Below are 24,480 nucleotides of genomic sequence, written 5' to 3' on the forward strand. Positions count from 1 at the left end.
GGATCAATCAATTTGAATCTGAAATCTGACCCAAAAAAATAGTCGAGTTGGACTCAACTCGAGTTGCCCAAATCTTTTTATTGTATATGTGTCGATATTATAAATTTTCGTCACGTAATATTTATTTTGTAAAATATTGATTTTTTAAACAGTTTTTTATTTTTTTATAGTAAGTATACTTTAAATTTTATGCAAGTAGAACTTCAAATTTATTAATTTGTTCATATATGATGATGGTTGATCAAATATTTATTTTGTAGAATATTGATTGTGATGCTTTAACATTATTATTATTATTATTATTATTATTATTGATCCCATTAATATTTGCCATGTAATTTATATTTTGTGAAGCATTGGAATTTTCTAAACATTTAATAGTTAGACTACTTTTATTCTTAAATTTAAATATTTAAATAGATGAAATATAATTATCATATATTTTAAACAATATTTTGTTATTATATTTTAAATTAAAATATTTATTATGTGTTTTGATTTTTATTTAATTATTTTGTTAAATAATAATATTACATAGTAAAAAATCATATATCTGGAAAATTTTAAAATATTTTCAAAAAAATCATGTGGGCCGGGTTAGTTTTGTTCGGGTTCAGTTCAAGTTTTCGGGTTCAGGCTGAGAATTTTTTAAAATATCTATGCTTTAACCCGATACAAACACGTTCGATCCATCCAAATTGACACTCTCCAGTATTGAAACTTTCCCGGATTCATAGCCCAATGTTACTTACGTCCATGACCACGAGGCTTTTAGCCGATTTTCCCGGATTCATAGCCCAATGTTAGCCAATTCACCTTGCACATTTACTTTTTCTCAAACAATGTCAATAATCATCAATTATCTAAATTACGTTCATATTTGATCTCATTATAAATGAATCTACGCTGAAAGTAATGTATTAACCAAAAAAGTACATGTCGATAAAATATCTCATATCGGCTGGATAAAATCTCAGAAAGTTGTATATATGGATTTGGACAATCATCCCCCTCTTGAGCTAATTTTTTGTGTTGAGTTAGGTCTAAGTTTCAATCTTAACATGGTATCAGAGTCCAGATTTCACCGTTATGTGTTCAACTGTCCATAGTTGAGTCACATGTTCTACTCATAGTTGTGTCATTTGTAATATTCACGCTTCAGATGTTCAGTCTTGGCCGTGAGAGGGAGTGTGTTATCTCACAACGTTTGGATAAAATCTCTGAATAATCTTCTCTTTGATCTAGCTTTTGATGTTAAGTTAAGTCCATGTTTCAATCTTAACAAAATTCAACGAAATGATAGAAATAATTTAAATATTAAATCCAATATCAACAAATATTTCAGGGAAAAGGAGTTTGCTACACCCCAATTTGAAATGAAAATTAGAAACTTTACCAACACACTCATCTAGACAGGAGCCATCAGATGTCGTAGTACACAGAATTACTATAGAAATAAAAATTAAAGAATGCCAATGTTCTTACGTTTGGTTCTTTCTACCAAGAAACAAGACTTGGTGTTGCTCCGAGCTTGGGCCAATTCCAGATATCATATAAGCACAATTGTTATGAATTAGAATCAGGGCCAGCTGGTTTAGAGTTGAGAAGCGGCTGCAAAGCTTTGACGACAATCGTCATGTTCGGCCGGAAGTCGGCTTCGTATTGAACACAAAGTGCTGCTACAGCTGCCATCTGATAAAAAAACCACAAGGATAAGAATTCAAAAAATATTTCAAATAATAAATCTGTTTCTGATGTATATATTACACTAGACTAAAACCTTTGCAATGGCCTTTGGTGGATAATCATTGTTTAGCTTGGGATCCACACATTGCTTCACTTTATCCTCACTAAGTCTTGGAGTAGCCTGAAGAAATTAGAATAATAAGTTGGAGTTATTATAAGATCAATTACCATCAAGATTGTAAGAGACAAATATCGTTTAACCCGAAAAGAAAAGAAAAGAAAAGAAAAAAGACTTCACCCACCCATGTAACGAGACTTTGTTGTCCTTTAGGCATCGTATGGTCTACTGGTTTTCTCCCGGTCAGAAGTTCTAAGAGAACCACCCCAAAGCTATATACATCGCTTTTCTGAGTTATTTGTCCCGTCATAGCGTACCTTTAGCATCACATTAAATATCTCAAAACTTCAAGCAAAAATCACTCTTTTTGACTGGGGTTATTTAAAGATTTGGGACAGCAGAACAGCCTGAATTGATTACTCTTCCCATGAACATCATTTCTTGTTTATCAGTGGTATCTTATATAAAATCTTCGCAACTAGAATTTCTCTTATAAACAAAGTAGTTTTTTGACCTCTATTGTGCATATAAAAAGCATGTGCTTGGGTTATATGTGTACTAGTATTATATCAAGATTCGGTATTAACTTACTCTGGAGCATGGTAGCCAAACGTTCCGAGGACTCGAGTTGAATGCAGTCGAGCGGCTGTATCCGATGACTGGTTTGTCAAGCAAAAATCCGCAATCTTGGCTACAAAATCATCAAAAAGAAGCACATTGCTGGATCTAACATCACGGTGGACAATTGAAGGCTGGCATTTCTCATGCAAATATTCGATCCCCCTAGCTGCTCCATAAGCAATCTTCACTCTCTGATACCAGGTCAGAACAGGACCAGGTTCCGCCCCTTGCACCCCTTTCCGACCTGGAATGTAACAGAGCAACAATTAAATTTATTCTTCATTGAATTCAAGGATATGTATACTTCGACATACCATGTAAAACATCATGTAAAGAACCCATTGTGGCATATTCGTATGCCAAGATTCGGTTGTTTGCTTCAAGACAGTACCCAAGCAGCCCCACGAAATGTTCGTTCTTGAGCCTCGAAACCAAGGATAACTGGATGCAACATGTTATTTTAGGAAAAAAACTAACCATTATTACATCCAAGAGCAAAAGTAGGAAAAAAAAACTGAAGTGCTATGTTCAAATACCTGAGCTACAAAATCAGATTCAGGCTCGGGTGCTGAAGCGGTATCAAGCTTTTTGATTGCTGCTTGCTGCCCACTTCTTAACTTTGCGTAAAATACTCGACCATACGAGCCCTCACCAATCAGAGATTTTGTTCCAAAATTACCAGTCAATCTATTTAGTTCATCCAATGACAGTGCTGGTGTCTCAATTGGTAAAACCTTCTGAGGAGCTCCATTTCTTGCAGCAGAAGTTCTTGGCTCTCCTCTGTCGCTACCTTAAAAAATCGAACCAAAAACAACCTCTACATCGATCAACGATCCCAATTTCCAGAAGATAAGCATTATAAATTTTCAAATAAACCATTTTACATGAATAAGATTGCCATTAATTCATCATGATATACAAAAGAGAAGAGATTAAGAGTATGTCAAAATGTATACCTCCAGTATTTGTGCCACCAGGATATGGATTTCCGGATTTAGGCGGGGCCGTGTATTGGTTCGCCGGAGGACCACTGAAACTTTCCTCTTCTGCACCTCCACAGCACAACATCCTTCGACCTTGGAAGGCACAGTCACACAATTTTAACCAAACCAAATACCAAAATCTATATCAAATCTTGCATCTTTCGAGAAATTTTTGCTGCAACAAGAAAATACACGAGATCATCATCAGATAATGTCCATGCAGATTGAAATTAAAAAAATCGAAATTAAATAAACCCAGTGGACATGGATTTAACAGCGAACAACAACTTATAATCAATAGACTTTTTTGAAAAAAAAAAACTAAAGCAAAAACAAACAAAAAAAATCATTCAGAAAATTATACATGTAATTCGATTAAAACCCGAAATTCTATGATTGTTCAAGAAATATGAAAACGAAAAACTTACAAAATAAACCAAATTTAGACTTTCAAGAATGAAGAAATGTACATGTTTTTTTTTCCTGAATCTATCGTGTGGGACAAATTAAAGGCGTAAGAAGCTTTGAATCCAATGCTGAGTTTCGCGGGAAAGTCGCATGCAGAAGTTTTTTTTACCACTAATAATAACACCCAACCTACTACCTACGTGCATGCCTTAATATTGCACGTCTAATAAATAAATGAATCCATTCAATAAAAAGTTCTATAAAATTGTTTATTCTTTCCACCACAATTCACAATTATTCTTTAATAAATAACCATGCATGAATTACTCATTTTCTTTTCTACATCTATGCTTTTAAGATTGTTGCGCTATCCCTGTTAGTTGTCCCAAATCGGTTGGATAAAATATCTGGAAGTTATATATATGGTCTTGGACAATCCTCTACCTTTGAGCTATCTTAACATAGTATCAAAGCTCAAGTTCCACCGTTATGTGTTGGACTGTCCATAGTTGGGTCACTCGTTCTGCCCATAATTGGATCATTTGTAAATTTCACGCTCCAGATGGTTCATTCTTTCGCGTGAGTGGAGTGTATTAGTTGTCCCACAGTCGGTTGGATAAAATACCTGAGAATTGTATATATTGTCTTGAACAATCCCCCCGTTGAGCTAGCTTCTGGGGTTGAATCAAGTCGAAGTCTGAATTTTAAACTTAATTCCTGCAATAATTTGTTTAAAGAATTCAAATTTAATATCATCTCCAGTTTTAAACCAAGTTTAGGCCTCACATTTCTCTTATTTTTTCAATCACACCCGTAAAGCAACGTCCTAAAGGTTGATCTAATATGTGAAAAAAATCATTTGTGACTCATTGTATGTCATTAAATCAACCTTAAAGATAAGATAGAATCAATCCATTATATTATCCATTTCTCTAGTATCATATTTTCCATATTAATTTCTAGAATTACGTACATTTTGTATCACGCATGACACAAGTATATATATTATGCAATTCAGAGAACAAAATCCAAAGGCGAGATTATGATACGAGTTGGTGAATAAGTAGATGCATTTAATTCTACAAAGTATTTGCCATCCTAATACATGTAACCTATTTTAATATCCTTGACGCCAACAAAAGTTACATATCATATCAAGAATACATAAACTTTAAGAGTCATTTGATCGAAATGACGGTAATTCCACAGGCTATACAATTATTCAGACAATATCATATATACCATCTTCGATTCTTACACCTTCCATATCCGTCCAGTTATTCTCAATTTAAGTCGTTCACCGTCCCCACCAGAGAAACAGAGAGCCAAGCTCCTCGGGATAATGAGTCCATCTTGACTATCACGAACTTTACTGTGACTGTCGCGTATGCTCCTTGGAACACCTTGCCATACCAACTTACGGCCACAGGCTTTGACTTCTAATGTGTAGCTGAACTTTTTGGCCATGCAGTCTTCGCCCATAAAACGAATGAAGGCCATGTAGACAGGTACTGTTCCGAGTAAGAAAGCCTCAAAGTGCAAACAGAAATGTCTTCCGAAACAGTTGAACACCTGCATGAGGTCAAAAAATGGAAATGTTTGTATTGGAAGTTTGAGACTTGCTTACAAGTTTGTGTAATATGATGGAGGATGTGGGGGTTTTCAAAAAACTTGCACTTATAACTTAGATTATGTCTCATTACAACTGTTTATAAATTAACGAGGTATGCTCAGTTATTTAGTACTACTTTTCTCAGCGACTTCTTGTTATAAATATAGATCAGTAATTTGAAAGTATGGAACCATAAACTTACAGTTAACATCCATATAGCATTTTCGACTTCGCATGGATTTGATTTAACGTATCGATGAATGAAAGTGCATCCATCGTGCATATCAACTGCATGATCCTCTTTCATATGAGCAACAAGAAATGGAATATCACCGGTTACATGACACTCAGAACTGACATGTGGACAAGAGTAAGGCCGAAAAGGGCAATTCTTTTCGTGTTTAATCTTGCCGTGGTACAGAAATATATTGTTACAGCCCGAACTTTGGTATCTGCAGGGAAGCTCCAACGATGGAGTCACTTTTTCCAAAGCTAAACACCTTAGGTTTCCAAGCTCAATTTGGCAAGTTGGGCAGCAGTTATGAAGTCTTTTGCAGTTTACACATAATATATGACCATTTGGACACTGCGTAAAATGTTATAAATGAAATAAATGTAGCACATTCGAAATCATAGAGCCAAAATAAATGTCAATGAAAAAACATAGGCAATGCCACGAGTTAATAACAAAACTAGCAAACAAATTAACAAAACCTGGAAATGTCGAGGTAATGAAGCAAAGATTGAAGCGTCCAAATATCAGAAATTTTCTATCATTGGCATCTGTGCCATGAATACTAAAACATATTTAACTTCAGAGTCATATAAAGACCTGTTGAATGGGTGGATGCGTTGAATTTGGACAGGCCCGGCACTGAAGAAGTTCTTGAACACCCTTTAAACCATGCTTTTCACGGAGAACAATTGCATTTTTCCGATTATGAACAATATCTTCCTTCATCAGCATTCTATAATTACCATATTTCGAGTGTGATTCAGTTGCATCAGTGCAAGAACCAGTTCTTGGAGCCATTATTGAAAAAGATGCCCTCCAATAGTATTCCTAGCTCGTCGCTGAAATTAGATGCTGCACTAATTTCTTTTTAACAACGTACATATAGCCTGTCATCAAGAATAGAGAATAAAACGATGGGAAATCATTGATGCGGAATAAAACAATTGGCAAATATAAGCTGCACGATAAGGACAGAAACCACAAAACTAATGCCAATGATTAAACAATGTAAATCTAAGCGCATAATTAATTTGTATTCGTTTTTAACTTATCCATCTAACCACTTTTTGTCGGGGTTCAGTAGATAATCAAGGAAACACGCGATTAGGTTCTAGCACCAACCACCTAAAAAAATCAGAAAAAGACAAAGCTTTCATTTTCAGGACTACAGATATGTTGCTTTCATGACATAGAACAAGAACCATACTCCCATACGATCAATATAACCTACAGATTATATATTAATGGAACCAATACAAAAAACAGTTCACTAATAATTTGAAATGTCAAATTAAAGTGATCTAAACTTAGAACTGTCCTTTCATAAATCGTTAAGATATACATCGGCAGCGCATAAAAAAAGAAAGACAGTTAGTTGGATGCAAGGGACGAAGGCTTCCATGTTGGTTAAGGCAATCAAAATCAAACCAGGAGGGACATTTCACACGTAGAATATATACAAATATTCAGCAACAAACGCAAAAACAAAATCCACACAACTACATCCAGACAAGACTAAAGGTAATGACCAAACAACAACCATACTGATTGTTCGACAACCCATAACCAATATTCTATGTTCCCAAATAGATTAAGCCATAAAGAATTAAAATTTTAATGTGACAAATGATTGTTTGTTGGTAATAATCACCAACAGAGCAACATGCCACAGATACTAATTATATCTCCAATTGATTCACCCAACGAACCAAGCAATTTGTTGCAGCAAAAGTTGAACCATTTAAGAACCCTTCAATCACTGGAGAAAAAGAAACAACCATAAAAACAAACGTACCTCGCATTCCCAAAAATGCTACTGCGCAAGCCAATAATTTAAAAATAGGTAAAAACAAAAAACAAAAAAAACAAGTGCGAAGGCCGAAGAAGCCAAAATGCGATACCCACTTTAGTCTTTTAGAATCATCAATTCAAACAAAAAGATTCAAAGCTTCGATTTTTTTTTTCCACCGAAACCAGAACAAAATACAGCCTTGACCAAAACAAAACCAAGAAACAAAGACTTCGGAATCTTAAACGGACTGTACTTATTAACACATTAATTAAAAAAAAATCCAAACTTTACGCTCAAAATGAATAATGCAAACGTGCTTAAGAAACAACCAAACAACGCATATATTTCCAAAAAAAAAAAAGTACAAAATATCGATAGAGTATTTGCCAGAACCAACGCGGATTACCCGGAAGTAAGAAATTTTTAAAACGACCATGCAGTTCAAACCCATTTGTCTGTCATTTTGCTACGCAGTACTTTGTCTTCTCTATCTTAAATTGATTTTGGCCATGCGTATGGGGAGCAGTTGAAAATTTTAAAATTTGTGTCTTGTCCGTTGACATGGACGATTGTCTGTAATTATTATTTTCATTAGATATATATTTTATTAAAAAATCTAAATATGTATTTATTTTAAGAATAATCAAACAATATCAATTAAAAAAAATGTTTTTATAAACAATATTGGGAACTAATAAATACGTGTGATTGTGCCAAAAAAAATTATAAAATAAATTAATTAATTAAATTAAAGATATTTTCGGAATATTGAAAAAAATTTCACCGAACGAATTTTAGTGGTGGTTATTATATTAATAATTATATTTTTTATGTAAAAATTTTAAATTATTTAAAAAGAATTTGTAAGTAAAATGAAGTGTTACTATATTATTGGTTTCCCCGCCCAATATATTAACAAATTAATTAGAACTCAAAAAATCTGAAAATCCGAACTCAAGAGTACAACGGCGACGCCGCTCATGGAAGACGCCGACCGGAGAGTAGTGGATGTAGTCAAAGAACTAGTTCACCGCTTGCTCTACGACCCTCAAACGCCCGACAACCCTAAGTACTCTTCAATCCCCACCCAGGAAGAGTACAATCAAGCCCTAAAGTACTCTCTCCGCATCCTCTCCAGCCGTATGAAGCCCTCCATTGCTGCGGACGAATTCTCCGTTGTCGAGTCCATCAAGCGCCGCCTCGCCACTACCGGTAAGTCCTCCGAAGCCCTAACTTTTGCCGATCTGTACTCTAAGTTCTCGTCGAAAAATGGTCCCGGGAGCGTGAAAAATAAGTGGGCTGTACTGTATTTGCTGAATAGAATATCTGAGGATCAGAAATTTAAGAAAAATCGGTTTTCGGATAAGATTTCTAACGGGTTTTTGGATTCTGTGTTTGCTGGCGGGTTGCCAGCATTACATGAGAGTGATGTATTGAGTGATCGTCTTGGTAGATTTGTGAAATCGAGTAAGGATTTAGGTAATGGAGGGTTTAATGGCCATTTTGATCATTTGAGTGGTTTTGTTGAAAAAGTGCCGAATTCGAGGGGTTTGAGCAATCTTGGGAAATTGGATAAAAGTCAGAGCGAATGGGATGTTGGGAATTATTCAGATAATATCGTGGGTTTGAATGAAAATGTGAAGCACTCTAGGGGATTGAGGGATAATACAAGTAGTTTTAGAGTTAAGGAGAGTGTGAAGAAAGGATGGAATGGAGGGGTATTGATGGTGACAAAGGACCCTGAAAATCTTCGAGATATGGCATATAGGGAATTTGCAGACTTGGTTAAGGAAGAAAATGAGGTTTCAGAAGAGGTTTTGGTGAGGGATGTGCTCTATGCATGCCAAGGGATTGACGGGGCATATCTGAAGTTTGATGAAAAGGCCGATGAGTATGTTCTTCCAGATTTTGTCAAGGTTACCAGGGCTACAAGGACAATGGTCCGGAAGCTCTGCGAGCTTGGATGGTTGTTTAGAAAAGTCAAGGGGTATATAACGGAGAGTATGGAGCGCCTTCCAGCCGAGGATATTGGGACTGTTGGACAAGCATTTTGTGCTGCTTTACAAGATGAGTTGTCATTGTATTACAAGTTACTGGTTGTGCTTGAAGGGCAGGCAATGAATTCGATTCCTTTAGTTTCTGAAAATGCATGCTCAGGTAACTATCTCTCATTGAGGAGATTGTCAGTTTGGTTTGCTGAACCCATGGTGAAGATGAGGCTAATGGCTGTTTTGGTTGATAGTTGTAAAGTTCTAAAAGGTGGGGCCATGGCTGGTGCAATTCATATGCGTGCTCAACATGGTGATCCACTTGTAAATGATTTCATGAAAAGGCTACTTCGTCAGGTATGTTCCCCACTTTTTGAAATGGTGAGAAGTTGGGTATTGGAAGGGGAGCTCGAGGATATTTTTGCAGAATTTTTTGTTGTAAGTCAACCTGTGAAAGCAGATTGTCTCTGGAGGGAAGGTTATCGTCTACTTGATGCAATGCTTCCTTCTTTCATATCTCAATCTCTTGCTCAACGCGTCTTAAGGACTGGAAAGTCCATTAATTTCCTTCGAGTTTGTTGCGAGGATCGAGTATGGGCTGATGCGGCGAAAGAAGCGGCAGCTGCAGCTGGTACAACTACTAGGAGAGGTGATCTTGGATATGGTGAGACTGATGCTCTGGAATCCTTAGTAGCAGAAGCAGCAAAGAGAATAGACAAGCATTTGTTGGATGTCATGTATACACGGTATAAGTTCAAAGAACACTGCCTTGCAATCAAGAGATATTTACTTCTTGGGCAAGGGGATTTTGTTCAGTACCTAATGGATATTGTTGGCCCTGAGCTGTCTGAGCCTGCTAACACTATAAGTTCGTTCAAACTTGCTGGAAATTTGGAAAGTGCGATTAGATCATCAAATGCGCAGTACGATGATCGTGATATGCTGGATAGATTAAGAGTTAAAATGATGCCACATAACACGGGGGACAGAGGATGGGACGTGTTTTCATTAGAATATGACGCAAGAGTTCCATTGAATACTGTCTTCACTGAATCTGTTATGTCTAGGTATCTCAGAATCTTTAACTTTTTGTGGAAGCTTAGAAGGATAGAGCATGCACTGATTGGCGTTTGGAAAGGAATGAAACCAAACCGTGTTACTTCTCAGTTCTTTTCTAAGTTGCCACGTGCTGTTACATTGCAGTTGATTTTGACATCTAGGAAGTGCCAAGTTCTCTGGGACGAGATGAATCATTTTGTCACAAATCTTCAGTACTACATAATGTTTGAAGTGCTGGAGGTGTCATGGTCTAATTTCTCCAAGGAAATGGAAGTAGCTAAAGATCTAGATGATCTACTTGGAGCACATGAGAAGTACCTCCACTCAATCGTTGAGAAGTCTCTATTAGGTGAACGATCTGAAAACCTTAACAAGACCCTTTTTACATTATTTGACCTCATATTGCGATTCCGAAGTCACGCAGATCGACTTTATGAAGGCATAAATGATTTGCAATCAAGGTATTGTTTTTTTCTTTGCATACTTTATTCTCCTACTAAACTGGATGAGCGCTGTTTCTTAGTTTTCTCCCTTCTGTTTGTTATATATACAGAACGACGGAGTCTTCCCGTCTGTATCAGGACAAAGCCAAAGTACAGATGCAATCAAGTAACAGATCTTCAGAACCCAGTTCTTGGCTTGGTGAAGGCAGGAAAGAACTTACAAGACGAGCTGGGGAATTTCTTAGAAATATGGGGCAAGCTGTTGATGTAACTGCAAATGAATATTCATCACTTTTTGAGGGTTTTATTTCACAATTGCCCACACAACAACATGTCGACTTGAAGTTCCTCATGTTTCGACTGGACTTCACAGAATTCTACAGCCAGTTGAAATCCAATGCAGGCGGGAAGCTTTTATTATAACATGCGACTGAAATTACTAATTGCCATTGGAATCCCATATAGCCTGTTCAATCCATCCTTGCTGTGCTAGTTTTGAACAACTTCTGTGTCTAGTGCTCTCTCATATTGGCCAGATCGTGTATATAAATCATACTTTAGGCCTGCGACATCTTTTCACATTATATCCTTCATTTATGTTTATCATTGTTGCCCCTTCCTCTTTCAGGAGAGCTTCTGCAACTTTTGGAAATTGTACTCTGGGAGAGTAATGTAATGTATGGTGGAACTGAAGGTATGTTGCTGTTGCCTTGTGGTCGCGTCTTTATCATTCTACACGTATTTGTATTTGATTATCTATTAGTGGTGTTCGCTTTATTTTTTGGTGCTCTACAAGCTTTCTTTCTTGGTTTTGTAATGTAGCCCCAACCCCGTATTGGGGAGGAAGGATAGACCAGCTGGTGTTCTTTTTCTTATTTTAGGAAGGATTGTTGTAACAAATTCTTGTATTGGTTCAGTAACGAGAAAAAGCGGTTTATTTAATTAGTTTTTGAATCATATTCCGTCTTGTGTGACTTCAAGTTTAAGTTTTGTCGTAGTACTCAGTTAAGAGAAATATAAATAATGATTATGTCCTCTTCATCATGCTCTGCTAGATGTTTTTGGATGGGATTTGGTTATGTTGGAAGATTAAGGTTTTGGTGATAGGATTGGATTGTTCTGTATATTAAAATCTTGTTAATTTCAAAATTTATTGTATAATGTTATTCATCCTCTACTTTCTACTATTCAATGTCTTTAAATTTTTTAACTTAGGATATCTATTATATTATTATAAATTGTTGGATTTTGATGTCTATTTTTAAATTAAAAAAATTAATTTAGAAAATCTTTTTATAATATTGTTAACCGATAGTCGCTAGTATTTTTGTGTGCTTTGAATAGAGATAAATGAATGGTCGACCCAATAATTGTAAATTACTTCGATCAAGTAAATTTTGAATGATATCAAACCGATCAATGGAATAGCGTTTTGTTTTACAAAATACAACTCGTGAGATCGTTTTATACAAGTTTTTATCTTTTTAGTAATCTGTAAATTACGTCTATCAAGTAAATTTTGAATAAAATTAAACGATCAATGCAGTAGCATACTATCCAATCTTGTATAATATGATCAAATTGAGAAGACAGGAACTGAAAAAATTGGGGGAAATATTGTAGGTTTTTGTGCTATGTCTAATTAATAAAATAAAACGATTTAAAAATTATGGAGTAGGGTTTCAGACTGACTGGTGATTAGTGGACTATATTTATATATAGAACGAACGCACGCCAAGCATCTCTCTGCTAAAAATGGCCAAAATCGGTGAGGGCGACAAACGCTGGATCGTGGAAGACCGCGCCGATGGTGCCAACGTCCACAACTGGCACTGGGCAGAAACCGATTGCCTCGATTGGTCCCGAAATTTCCTCACCAACCTCCTGTGCAACAAAACAATCCTTTCTGGCGAAGGAAATCTCTACATTAAAACCAAGGACATCGAAAAACTCGAAGGAGAAGCATACCTCAACGTTCGAAAGGGGAAAATAATACCTGGGTATGAGTTAAATTTGGTTCTTTCTTACGAGGCTGAGGTCAAAGATTCCGACGGTAGTTCTGTGATTTTGAATACTGAGGGTACTGTTGAGCTGCCTTACATAGCCGATGAGAATTCTGGCGAGGATCCCGAGATTAGAATTACTGTAAAAGATGATGGGCCGGTTGGGAAAAGGGTGAAGGAAGCATTTCTTGCGAAAGGGAAGCCGTTTGTGTTTGAGAAAGTTAAAGATTTTGTCAATGCAATGGCCAAAGGTGGGCCTGCTAAGGATGATTTGGAAGTTAAGAAAGTGACGGTGAAAAAACCAACTTCTGATTCTGGGTCTGCAGCTAGTTCGGGTAATGTTTCGGCCAGTAACAGTGGCTCAAGTGTTAAGGAGAGTAAGAAGAAGAAGGAGAAGAGAAATGAGGGGTTTAAGACAATTACTATGACTGAAAAGTTTAATTGTCGAGCTAAGGATTTGTACGAGATTTTAATGGATGAGAATAGGTGGAAGGGGTTTACTCAAAGCAATGCTCGGATAAGTAAGGAGGTAGGAGGGGAGTTTAGTATCTTTGATGGTTCAGTGACGGGGAAAAATGTTGAGTTGCTGGAAGGAAAGTTGATTGTTCAGAACTGGCGATTTGGTAGCTGGCCTGATGGAATCCAGTCAAAGGTAGAGTATTCGTCTATCTTGAGCTTTAATGTGTTCAAACTATCTGTTACTACTGCGAATTAGATTTGTATAATGCACATTAAGAATATGTGGCTTTTAAATTGAGTTACTGAAAGATGGCATCATTCTTTGGTTGAATGGATAACCAAGCCATGAGAGGTTTTTGTCTAGTTGTTTGGAAGATAGGATGTTTTTTTAAAAAAAAAATCGGATGAAACTGCAAAATTGTTATTCATGTTTACTTGGTGTTGCGGTTTTCTATTTGCTCAAATCATGTTCATAGCAAATGTCTCTCTAGTTTTCGAAGTATCGGGTAGAGTTTGTGTGGCTACATATCTGTCATTTCTTTCCATTTCCATGCATGTGTGTTACTGTATGTATTTATACATTTCGCACACCTTGTAGGTATTTATGTTTGTGGGACGTCTTTGATTTAGGCAAACAATTTTCTTACTTGATTTGCTGATAAGAGATGGTGATATTCGTGCAGGTGCGCCTTAGCTTTGACGAGCCTGAATCTGGAGTGACAGTTGTCAAGCTCACACACGCTGATATACCCGAAGAAGACAGGTCGGTGTCTCTGGTTCAACATTTTTCTTGACGTTGTTCGATTTTCCATTCTTCAATTTACTATATTGCAGATATGGCAATTCAACTGTGGTGGAAAATACCGAGAAGGGATGGAGAGAGATCATATTCCACAGAATACGGACAGTTTTTGGCTTTGGAATATGAATATGCTTCAGGTTTATTCTTGCTCGATAATAGAACTCTGTAATGTTTGACTCGATTATTTGAATCGTGGATTAAATGCGGCAAATTTGACACAAGACCACGACTTGTCTGGGTATCAATTTAGAGATTTTCTTCTGTTACGTTTCTGCTAGTGGATTGTGGCTCATCCATCTCTTGTTTGAATATGTGTGATAAGCAATAACACAAGAATTTGCTTTATTCCAACCATTTCTTGTCTATTACTCTATAAAATGGTTGAGTCCCTTGACAAATCTTTTACAAAGTTTGAATTCATCCACTACTACTGTTGCAACATGGCTTGTCTACTGGGAAATGCTGTCTTCGGGCCAGCAGTCTTTGTGGGTATTTGTAGCCTTTTAGTGGAGTTAACAATATCGGATTCTACGAGTCTGTTAATTGGAATGAGTACAATCCAAATCCCTTAACGAGGATCCATAGGAGGGCTAGCTGCCGCGCTAATTCCAGTTCCAATAGCGTATATTTAAGTTGTTGCAGTTAAAAACTCGTAGTTGGACTTTGGATTGGACCGGCCGGTCCGCCCAGGTTCGATCCCTGGGTTTTGCAGCAAAAAGTTCGATGTGAACGACACTTGAACATGAATTAGTCATCCTAAGGGTCGGGGCAACCTCGACAGAAAGCGTTTTTAGTCTAATTTGGGAACGTGAGCTAGATGAGGAAAGCAGATAGTGCTAACATACAAAGAGTTTGGTCCCCCAATACATCTAATATTTAGAATAGTGAGTAGATACAATCGGGAAAAAGGTTAATCCAATAGCTCTCAGCATCGATAAACCCATTTTATCCCAAGCTCAAGCGACTTTTATGCATGGAAGGTTCATTGCAGACATCCACCTTGCTCAAGAGCTTTGAGAAAGTACACTCGTAAGTGCATTTCGATCAGATTTATTTTTTAAGTGAACTTGCAGAAGGCATATGACAGACACAGGTGGATCGGGACTTCTTGAAGTGTTGATTCATCTCAACTTCCATCCCAAATTTGTGGAAGGGATCGTGGATGATTCAACGAAGTATACTTTGGTGAAGAGGGATTAAAGCCTGTTAGAAGCCACAAAAGCCTCTTCATTAGGTTGGTTTATCTTCTTCCCGAATATTTGATCAATATCCCACATATACACTTTGAATATATTTTATATATAAGTTTCAAGCGCATTTTTTCCGACACGCGGTTTACTCCTATGAGTTTCTTTGGGTGAAACATGCCTAGGTTATTGATATGTATGAGCAACCAACCAAAAAAACACAAACAAAACCTTGTATTTACATGTCGTAAGTGTTACATTAGATAATCGTGATATATGCTAGAGGTGGTTGTTTCTATTTTATACGAACTGTTGGATCATTTGCTTCACTTCTTCGATAACAAGCCATGCTTCGTGGCCTCCGATCTACCTCCGCTTTCATTTCTCCATCACTCCACAACTGCCAAGCGTCTAATCTGACAAAAAAACTAAACTCAGTTAAATAAAAAATGATTCAAATTATTTTTTAATAAAAATCAAATTTAATTTTTATTAAATAATTAATATTTACGTGCATCGCACGTGCTTTTTGCTAGTTTTAGTAAATATGACGTGATTTCCATTAATATTTTTCTTATGGTACATCTTTGTGTCTCTACGACTAAAATAGAATTTCTCATACATTGTACTGTTATCAACAAAAATAATAATCTAACATAATGACAATAAAAAAATTATATAACTATGATGTACTGTTAGTTGTTATATTTTTGGTGTCTTCCAACAAAAACAAGATTATAAGAAGTTGTCTGTAAACAATATCCGATTTGGTGAAATAGGTGAATGTTCGATTTTCCTTGTGAACACTTTTCAAACGAGTTTGTCGTACAGGACTTGTCTAGTACGGTTTGATAGGTGAAAGAGTGTGAAATATCCGTTTTGATACTATGCATGTATAAATTTCAAGGCTAGAAGACATTTCTTGTATCATATTTAACTTTTTTATATATTTTTTGTGGTAGAATATTGCATGAACATATAATTTATTATATTTCAGGTTTCTCATTATTGAAAAATATTTTTTCCCCTGAATTTTGAGATTTAAATTTCGATTTGAAAATGTAAAATTTTTAAATTAAAAAAAAAACCGAAAAGATAAATGACATCAGAGAATAACACATAGAAGAGCCTGTACATATTTAAAAAAGAACAAAATATAACATAAAAAACACAATAAATTAAAATTAATGATAATCTAAAAAAACACATAAATCAAACTTAAAACTAATAATAATCTAAAAAATAAAAACAATAAATTAAACACTTAAACACAAATTTAAGTTTGAATTTAATCGAGTAGTGCTATTTTTTTCTATTTCGAGCTCGATTCGAGTACTTCTGAAGTTGCTCTCACTTGAATTCAAGCTTGAGTATTGAGTAATTTTGCAGGAAAACTCTAAAAAAACGTAAAAGTTTTTATATTAAAGATGAAAAATATGATAAAATTAAGTGTAAAATGATAATAAATAAATTAAACTGTTTTTAAAATTTTAAAAAAGAATTACGTAAAATTTCGAGTATACTGGGACTGACTCACATACGGAACTTGAGCCTTGCGATATTTATTTTTTATTTCTCTTTTTTTGTGAATTCACTTTTTTTTTAACAAATTAATAAATAAATAAATAAAACTGTTCAACCACTGAATAAATTGTTTTAAACACGTCTTGTTCTATTTATTATTTATGCATTATTATTATTTAAATGAAGCCTCATTTATGCTATTTAATTATGAAAAATATACTTATTTCTTCTTTAAATTTTTATTAATAGTAAGCAAATAGCTTAATTTGCATGACCCTAATTATTTGTCATAGGCCACCCGAATATTTTATTTTTCTCGTTTACTAAGTTTATTAATTTATTCGATAAATAATTATTTATCGGGTTCTTGTATTATTATATGTGTTGCACATATATAAATAACACAAATTTTTTTAAAAAAAAACATGTTGGGGACTTTTTGAAAATATTCTTTTATCAAAATTGTATTTCATAGAATAATTTTTTCTTTGCTAAAGTGTTTTACAAAATACTTTCAGATTAATTGTATGGGTTTTTTTTTTATAATCGTAAAATATTTGTGGTTATTATCTCTAATAAATCTATTATTTTGTAAACAAGGGTGTAACCAGAATTTCAAAATATGAGGGGCTAGAAAATAAAAAAAAATTAATCTATAAATTAATACAACATTTTTCACATGACATAAAGATTAAGTGCAATCAACGATTTTCACAATATAATCATCAAATTTGGATAAATATTTTCTAAAAGTTTAAACATTAATCATATGAAAGACTACGCATAATAATAATAAAAAAAACTTACGCGAAAGAGGGTAACTTAAATAAACACTACTTTAGTCGCAACCTTCGATTTTCAAAAGATCAATATCAATTATGTAATCTATATCAATGTCATGGGCAATCTCTCTCAATATACAAAATCATTGCATTGTTTAAATATTTCTACTCCATTTTGTTGCGAAGTGGTGTCTTGAGAAGTTTCATATCTGAAAATGCTCGCTCGGTTGTAACAGTGGAAACTGGAAGAGTCAAGACCAAACGAATCAGTCTATCAATAATGAAATAAATCATCGACTTATTTGTTTCAACTAGTAGTCGGCATAATTTAGGAAGAGAATCAATATCTTTAAATCTCGGATCCTCAAATACATAAAGCTTGTAATGATCCAATTAAGTCTTCAAATGTTTCATGTCATCTTTGGAAAAATCATTGGGATAAAATTTATCAACCAAAGAATAAATAACACTTTCAAAGAATGATTTGAAGCCATCATTGGGATTCAAGGCTTCACAGAGAGTGAGAAGTTCTATTGAGATGGAAATTCCAATTTCCAGGCGCTCATGAGCTTTTTTTTCTATTGTCTTTTTTACTTTCTCTCTTTTTTTTCTTTTCATTTTATTTTTGTAATGGATGGACTTAAGAAAATAATTGGACTACGCTATGTCTATATAAAAAAATTGATAATCTTTGCTGGGCTTGAGCCCAACCCATCCCATACTATGGCTACGCCACTATTTGTAAATCTAACTATATATCTTGTGTGTTAATTGTACCCAAAATACGTTTCTATTATGTATTATTCAGGAACACGTCGTTTATTAGTTTGTATATAAGGCGTTGAACTTGAGAATGAGGAATAAGATTTCAGTTAGCTCAGTAAGCTAAGCTCTTCCATTTCAGTTCTTGACATGGTATCAGAGCAAGGTTTCATTCCTAGGGTTTTTTTTCAATTCAATTGTTTGATCAAATAGCTGTAAAAGCAAATCTGCAGTTATTTCTTCAAGCAACTTCCATGATGGCGAACAATTGCAATTTCAATGATCCGCTGTATATTCATCCGTCCGATACATCGAGCATAAACTTGGTCAATGATCAGCTGATCAGAGTAGAAAACTATGGCATTTGGAGCAGAGCTATGCTGATTGCACTTCGAGCAAAGAAAAAAATTGCGTTAATAGATGGAAGTTGTTGCAGACCACCGGTTGGTAGCCAAACTTCACTTCAATGGGAAAGATGCAATGCTCTTGTGCTGTCGTGGATAATGAACATGGCATCGAAGGAGATTTTCGGTGGAATTATCTATGCATCAGATGCTTCATCAGTATGGACCGATCTGAAGGAGCGGTTTGACAAGATCAACGGATCGAGAATTTTCTCGCTGCATAGAGAAATTGGACGGCTGACTCAAGGTAATAGTACTATCTCAACGTATTACTGCAAGCTTAAACAACTTTGGGATGAGTATTCAGCTCTTGTCATCTTGCCTTCGTGTGAGTGTGACACTGCTAGGAAATATTTGGAACATGAGCAGCAGCAGAGGTTGCTTCAGTTCCTAATGGGACTCAATGACAGTTACATGAATATAAGGAGCCAAATCTTGATGATGAGTCCATTACCCACAGTTGGACAGACTTTTTCACTACTGTCTCAAGAGGAATCTCACAAAGCATTGTCTTCAGTTGAAGCTCCAATAGCAGCTTTCTACACTAATCAGACCAGAGTAGGTAGCTCCATGAAGGAGAAAGTGAACTTAATTTGTGATCATTGTAGTTGGAATGGACATACCAAGGAGAATTGTTACAAACTTGTTGGTTATCCTCCGTGGCATAAATTGTATAAAGCTCCAAATAAGGGACCAAAAAAAGGGTGTACAAAGATAATGTGAACCACAGGAAGATGTCAACAGATGCTAACTTTGTGGAAGAAAACAATACTGATCAACCAAAAGCAGCACCGAAAATAACTACTGGAGCTTCGTCTCTCTTCACTCCTGGCCAATATGCTGAGATTCTGAAGCTTTTGGGCAGCAATAACATACAGAATGATTGTGCACCAGTAGTGAATATGGCAGGTACTGCCTCACAAACCTTTGATACTGAATGGATTATAGACACTGGAGCTAACGAGCATATGATTGGTGATATCTCTCTATTGCAAGTTTCTAAGTCTATGGTAGACTCCACTGGCACAGTAAGATTGCCAAATGGTAGTAGAGCCAATGTTAATAAGATTGGTTCAGCCCCATTAACAAATTCCATCCAGCTTGAACATGTCTTGTACTTATTTCACTTTCAATTCAATCTTCTATCAGTGTCCAAATTCACAAAAAATCATGGCTGCTTTATCACATTTTACCCAAATTTTTGTGTGTTTCAGGACCTCAGGACTGGGAGAGTAATGGGGATTGGTAAGGAAAGGCATGGGCTCTACCACTTCACCTCAAAGGCAGTTCCAAAGTCACTTCCCAAGGATAGTTTCACTTTTCCATCTTTTATGTCTAGATTCGATAGGATGTATTCATATTCTGCTACTGATCCTTGTAAGGATGTTAGTATTGATACTTGACATAAAAGGTTAGGACATATGTCTATATCGAGAATTCAATTGTTACCATTTATATAAAGAAATGATTCATTGTCTCATTGCTCTGTGTGTTCTATATCAAAACAAAGTAGGCTAGCATTTCCACAAGCCAGTATGACCAAGTCTTCTTCTGCATTCCAGTTAATTCACATGGACATTTGGGGTCCATTTCATACCCCTACATACAATGGTGAGAGGTACTTTCTTACCATTGTTGATGACTTTACAGAGGGAACATGGATATATCTCATGCAATCTAAGATGGATGTGCTTAGGCTAATTCGACTATTCTTTGCTATGGTGAGCAACCAATTTTCTAAGAGAATTCGATCAATCAGAACCGATAATGCCACTGACTTCTTCAAAAGTGAGTGCCAGCTCTTTTTTTCATCTTTGGGAGTGATACATCATAGTTCTTGCCCCTACACACCACAACAAAATGGTGTAGTGGAAAGAAAACATAGGCACATACTTGATGTAGCACGAGCACTTCGATTTCAATCATCTATACCACTCAAATATTGGGGAGATTGTGTGTTAACAGCTGTGTACTTAATCAATAGAGCTCCTACACCACTACTGAGGAACAAATCTCCTTTTGAATTGTTATTTCATAAGCCTCCCCTCTTCACTACTCTAAGAACCTTTGGGTGCCTATGTTATGTTTCAGCTATACCTATAAGCCACAAATTTTCACCTCGGGCCGTGCCTTGTGTTTTTACAGGATACTCCAGCGTGCAAAAAGGGTACAAGGTCCTTAATCTGCAATCAAGAAAGATATCAATCTCCAGAGATGTGGTTTTTCATGAACACATCTTTCCATTTGCTGTCACTAGCCAATCTCTTCCTGTTTTTAATTCGTCATCTACTACGGTGGATCCCTTAATGGCCAGTGAAGAGCCAGCAATGGCCTTTCCTTTAAATGAACCATCTGCACCTAGTCCTGCTCCCTCAGATATCCCACTGCGCAGATCCACTAGAACCATTGTTCCTCCCATCTGGACACATGATTATTCTTGTTCCCTCATACATAAACATAATCCTAACACTTGTGTACATCCCATAGCCAACCACCTTACATATGGTCATTTCTCCAAGTCATACCAGTCCTTTTTAGCTGCCATATCATCAGTCAAAGAACCCCAATTATATCATGAGGCAGTCACTGATGCAAAGTGGCGTGCTGCCATGGATGAAGAACTTAATGCTCTAGAGAGAAATCACACATGGGATGTTGTGGATTTACCACCAAATGTGAAACCCATTGGATGCAAATGGGTGTACAAAATTAAACATAAATCCAATGGCAGTATAGAAAGATTTAAGGCTCGTCTAGTGGCGAAGGGATACACACAACAACCAGGTATTGACTTCCATGACACTTTCTCTCCCACCGCAAAAATTGTGACAATTCGATGTCTCTTTAAGACGGTCGTGGTCCATAATTGGCCCCTCTTTCAAATGGATGTGACCAATGCCTTTCTACAAGGGGATTTGGATGAGGATATTTACATGAATCTTCCACAGGGCTACAAAATTGCTGAGGAAAAAAAGGTCTGCAAGTTGACAAATCATTATACGGTCTAAAACAGGCTTCACGTCAATGGAATGCGAAATTCTCATCTGTCATGATTGAATGTGGCTATTGTCAGTCACAACATGATCACTCCTTGTTCTTCAAAAGAAATAATGCTTCAATTACTTTGCTTGTAGTGTATGTTGATGATATTGTCATCACAGGGAGCAGTGCGACAGAAATACAAAGTCTGAAAATGTTTCTTCACTCCAAGTTGCAACTTAAAAACCTTGGGCATCTCAAATATTTCTTGGGCATTGAAGTTGCACGTTCCAAATAAGGTATTTACCTTAACCAACGGAAGTATGCTTTGGAGCTCATCGCTGACACAGGTGTGGCAGGGGCCAGGCCATTTGACACTCCTATTGAACAGAACATGAAGTTCACTAGCCATGAACTCGATTCTAGCATGCAGCAAGCTCAAAGAAATGTTCCAGTAGATACTTTGCTAGTTGACCCGAATGAATACCAACGCTTGGTTGGTCGGTTGATATACTTGACTATAACTCGACCTGACATTTGCTATGCGGTCCAATATCTAAGCCAGTTCATGCATGCTCCGAAGGCATCCCACCTGGATGTCGCCATTCAAGTTGTCAAGTACATTAAAAGAAACCCAGGCCAAGACATCTTGTTAAAGCATTCTGATTCTTTGTATTGTGATTCAGATTGGGTTGTTTGCCCCATGACTCGTCGTTCGGTTACTGGCTATTGCATTAAACTAGGGGCATCACTCTTATCTTGGAAGTCCAAGAAGCAAAATATTGTTTCACGATCATCTGCGGAAACAGAATATCGTGACATGGCAACCACTACCTGTGAAATCATTTGGATTGTTGGCCTTTTGCATGACATGGGAGTTCAGATTAGCAGTCCAGCAATGTTGTTTTGTGACAATATGGCTGCCATTCACATTGGTGCCAATCTAGTATTATCATGTACGAACGAAACATATAGAGATTGATTGTCATTTGGTTCGTGAGAAGATCAAAAAGGGCCTCATCTGCACTAAATACGTTCCTACACATCAGCAACTCGGTGACATCTTCACGAAGAGTTTGGGGAAGACTCAACATGCCTACTTGCTTGGGCTTCTAGGTGTCTATGACCTATCACACCAAGCTTGAAGGGGGAGTGTTAATTGTTCCCAAAATACGTTTCTATTATGTATTATTTAGGTACACGTTTATCAGTTAGCTCAATGAGCTAAGCTCTTCCATTTCAGTTCTTGACATTGTGCGAATACACACAAAAACTCTTGTAAAACAATATCACGGATCAATTTTGTGATATATATATTATATTTGTGTCAATCATGAAAAAATATTATTTTTATACCAAAAATATTAGTTTTTATGATAAATATGAACAGAATTGACTTGTCGTCTCATACAAACATACTCATGAATATATATATATTAAATACACCGGAACATTGAATAAAATTAATAATTTTGTAGTTACGACAATCATCTACCTACTCCTACTAGTTCCACCAGTGCAAGTACCATCGTGTACGTGAATTTATTACAACATAATTGCGCGTAGAAGTATATCGATCTAGCCCAATTAATGAATTTGATTCGTTATTTCCATTTGAAAATTTCAGTTCTTGATTTTCAGAAATATAATTGATTTGGTGTAATGACTATATAATATTTCTGAAATTAAAATCTTGAATTTAATAAAATTTTGAGTAACTTGATATTAGATATTTATTAATGAATAAATTAAATAGTTCAATATAATGGGTGATAATTGAAAACAAACTGAATCCACCCACCTATTTAATGCGTATAAAAGGCAACAGCCTAAAAGAATAATGCTACAGCCTGCTTTGTTATTGCGGGACAGCTCTATAATTTGAAGTATAATATGTAGAACGAGCGATCGTGAATTACGCAAAGATACAATGGGTTGTAACGATATAAATTAATTTTTTAAAAATAAATATCAGTTCAAATATCACGTTTGATTGCTCAATTCAACAAAAAAATTTATTGCACTCAACGATTTTTCTCTCAATAATTACACATCTTGCAATCAATAAAAATTTTACCCGTGTTATTGGCTCTAATACTAATTGTAGGACATAAAATTTGATGAGTAAGTCTCTTGTGAGACGGTCTCACGAATCTTTATCTGTGAGACAGATCAACCCTATCGATATTCACAATAAAAAGTAATACTCTTAACATAAAAAGTAATTTTTTTCATGGATGACCCAAATAATAGATTTGTCTCACGAAATACGACTCGTGAGACCTTCTCATATAAGTTTTTGTCAATTTTGATAACAATCCAATTCAAATTTTTTACGATATACAACAGCTGAAACATTCTATTTTGATTTCTTTATTCAGATGACATAATTATTACACACAACATAATTTATAATATTATATTATTAGTTTTAAAAATTCCAGTCATGTATAGTTAGCCAGTGATACAAGCATAGGCACTAAAGCCTGCATGATATTATATTTATGTCGTCTATAATCATATAAAGAATAAATGGAAGTATATTTCACACAATTTTTTTATTAGAAAAAACTATGAAATATTAAATATTGATGTTAAAAATATGAAATTTAAATATTTTTTATTAATTAAAC

At 35.6% G+C, this 24,480-nt stretch overlaps 5 protein-coding genes across 6 annotated transcripts; 3 read left to right on the forward strand and 2 right to left on the reverse strand.

The window, feature by feature from the left end:
- Window positions 1–1,303: 1,303 nt before the first annotated feature.
- LOC142504793 (putative protein kinase At2g41970) lies at window positions 1,304–3,911 on the reverse strand. Of its 2 annotated transcripts, none has more exons than XM_075617599.1 (8): window positions 3,837–3,911; window positions 3,382–3,583; window positions 2,962–3,215; window positions 2,740–2,866; window positions 2,396–2,669; window positions 1,989–2,121; window positions 1,781–1,867; window positions 1,304–1,692 (listed from the first exon to the last, which is right to left on the reverse strand). In XM_075617599.1, the coding sequence occupies exons 2-8, from the start codon at window positions 3,491–3,493 to the stop codon at window positions 1,567–1,569; spliced, it is 1,113 nt and encodes a 370-aa protein (XP_075473714.1). In that variant the 5' UTR covers window positions 3,494–3,583; window positions 3,837–3,911; the 3' UTR covers window positions 1,304–1,566. The 2 variants fall into 2 exon arrangements, with proteins under 2 accessions (XP_075473714.1, XP_075473715.1); XM_075617600.1 differs by lacking the exon at window positions 3,837–3,911 and adding an exon at window positions 3,773–3,800.
- A 957-nt stretch (window positions 3,912–4,868) lies between these two features.
- On the reverse strand, window positions 4,869–7,940 carry LOC142504794 (E3 ubiquitin-protein ligase SINAT2-like). Its single transcript, XM_075617601.1, has 4 exons — window positions 7,862–7,940; window positions 6,261–6,550; window positions 5,631–6,014; window positions 4,869–5,388 (listed from the first exon to the last, which is right to left on the reverse strand). Exons 2-4 carry the CDS (start codon window positions 6,459–6,461, stop codon window positions 5,071–5,073), a joined length of 903 nt encoding a protein of 300 aa, XP_075473716.1. The 5' UTR covers window positions 6,462–6,550; window positions 7,862–7,940; the 3' UTR covers window positions 4,869–5,070.
- A 428-nt stretch (window positions 7,941–8,368) lies between these two features.
- On the forward strand, window positions 8,369–11,984 carry LOC142504792 (gamma-tubulin complex component 3-like). The gene is made up of 2 exons (XM_075617598.1): window positions 8,369–10,963; window positions 11,056–11,984. The coding sequence occupies exons 1-2, from the start codon at window positions 8,436–8,438 to the stop codon at window positions 11,366–11,368; spliced, it is 2,841 nt and encodes a 946-aa protein (XP_075473713.1). The 5' UTR covers window positions 8,369–8,435; the 3' UTR covers window positions 11,369–11,984.
- Window positions 11,985–12,668: 684 nt separating this feature from the next.
- Window positions 12,669–14,554, forward strand: LOC142505345 (uncharacterized). The gene is made up of 3 exons (XM_075618295.1): window positions 12,669–13,600; window positions 14,091–14,170; window positions 14,242–14,554. The coding sequence occupies exons 1-3, from the start codon at window positions 12,701–12,703 to the stop codon at window positions 14,333–14,335; spliced, it is 1,074 nt and encodes a 357-aa protein (XP_075474410.1). The 5' UTR covers window positions 12,669–12,700; the 3' UTR covers window positions 14,336–14,554.
- A 4,167-nt stretch (window positions 14,555–18,721) lies between these two features.
- LOC142506052 (uncharacterized) lies at window positions 18,722–19,591 on the forward strand. Its single transcript, XM_075619188.1, has one exon. It carries the CDS (start codon window positions 18,722–18,724, stop codon window positions 19,589–19,591), a length of 870 nt encoding a protein of 289 aa, XP_075475303.1.
- Window positions 19,592–24,480: the final 4,889 nt, after the last annotated feature.

The sequence above is a fragment of the Primulina tabacum genome, chromosome 10, assembly GCF_025594145.1.
Source record: "Primulina tabacum isolate GXHZ01 chromosome 10, ASM2559414v2, whole genome shotgun sequence".
Classification (NCBI taxonomy): domain Eukaryota; kingdom Viridiplantae; phylum Streptophyta; class Magnoliopsida; order Lamiales; family Gesneriaceae; genus Primulina; species Primulina tabacum.

What these genes read in the sequence shown, in the direction of transcription:
- LOC142504793 (XM_075617599.1), bottom strand. Translation starts at nt 3,493, where the DNA reads ATGTTGTGCTGTGGAGGTGCAGAAGAGGAAAGTTTCAGTGGTCCTCCG. An exon ending in TTTGGCTACCATGCTCCAGA is followed by an intron (nt 2,122 to 2,395) that starts GTAAGTTAATAC and finishes GTGATGCTAAAG; the next exon opens with GTACGCTATGACGGGACAAA. An exon ending in CACCAAAGGCCATTGCAAAG is followed by an intron (nt 1,693 to 1,780) that starts GTTTTAGTCTAG and finishes TTTTTTTATCAG; the next exon opens with ATGGCAGCTGTAGCAGCACT.
- LOC142504794 (XM_075617601.1), bottom strand. Translation starts at nt 6,461, where the DNA reads ATGGCTCCAAGAACTGGTTCTTGCACTGATGCAACTGAATCACACTCG. An exon ending in CGCATCCACCCATTCAACAG is followed by an intron (nt 6,015 to 6,260) that starts GTCTTTATATGA and finishes CATTTTACGCAG; the next exon opens with TGTCCAAATGGTCATATATT. An exon ending in ATGCTATATGGATGTTAACT is followed by an intron (nt 5,389 to 5,630) that starts GTAAGTTTATGG and finishes GACCTCATGCAG; the next exon opens with GTGTTCAACTGTTTCGGAAG.
- LOC142504792 (XM_075617598.1), top strand. Translation starts at nt 8,436, where the DNA reads ATGGAAGACGCCGACCGGAGAGTAGTGGATGTAGTCAAAGAACTAGTT. An exon ending in ATAAATGATTTGCAATCAAG is followed by an intron (nt 10,964 to 11,055) that starts GTATTGTTTTTT and finishes TTATATATACAG; the next exon opens with AACGACGGAGTCTTCCCGTC.
- LOC142505345 (XM_075618295.1), top strand. Translation starts at nt 12,701, where the DNA reads ATGGCCAAAATCGGTGAGGGCGACAAACGCTGGATCGTGGAAGACCGC. An exon ending in CTGATGGAATCCAGTCAAAG is followed by an intron (nt 13,601 to 14,090) that starts GTAGAGTATTCG and finishes ATATTCGTGCAG; the next exon opens with GTGCGCCTTAGCTTTGACGA. An exon ending in GATATACCCGAAGAAGACAG is followed by an intron (nt 14,171 to 14,241) that starts GTCGGTGTCTCT and finishes ACTATATTGCAG; the next exon opens with ATATGGCAATTCAACTGTGG.
- LOC142506052 (XM_075619188.1), top strand. Translation starts at nt 18,722, where the DNA reads ATGGCGAACAATTGCAATTTCAATGATCCGCTGTATATTCATCCGTCC.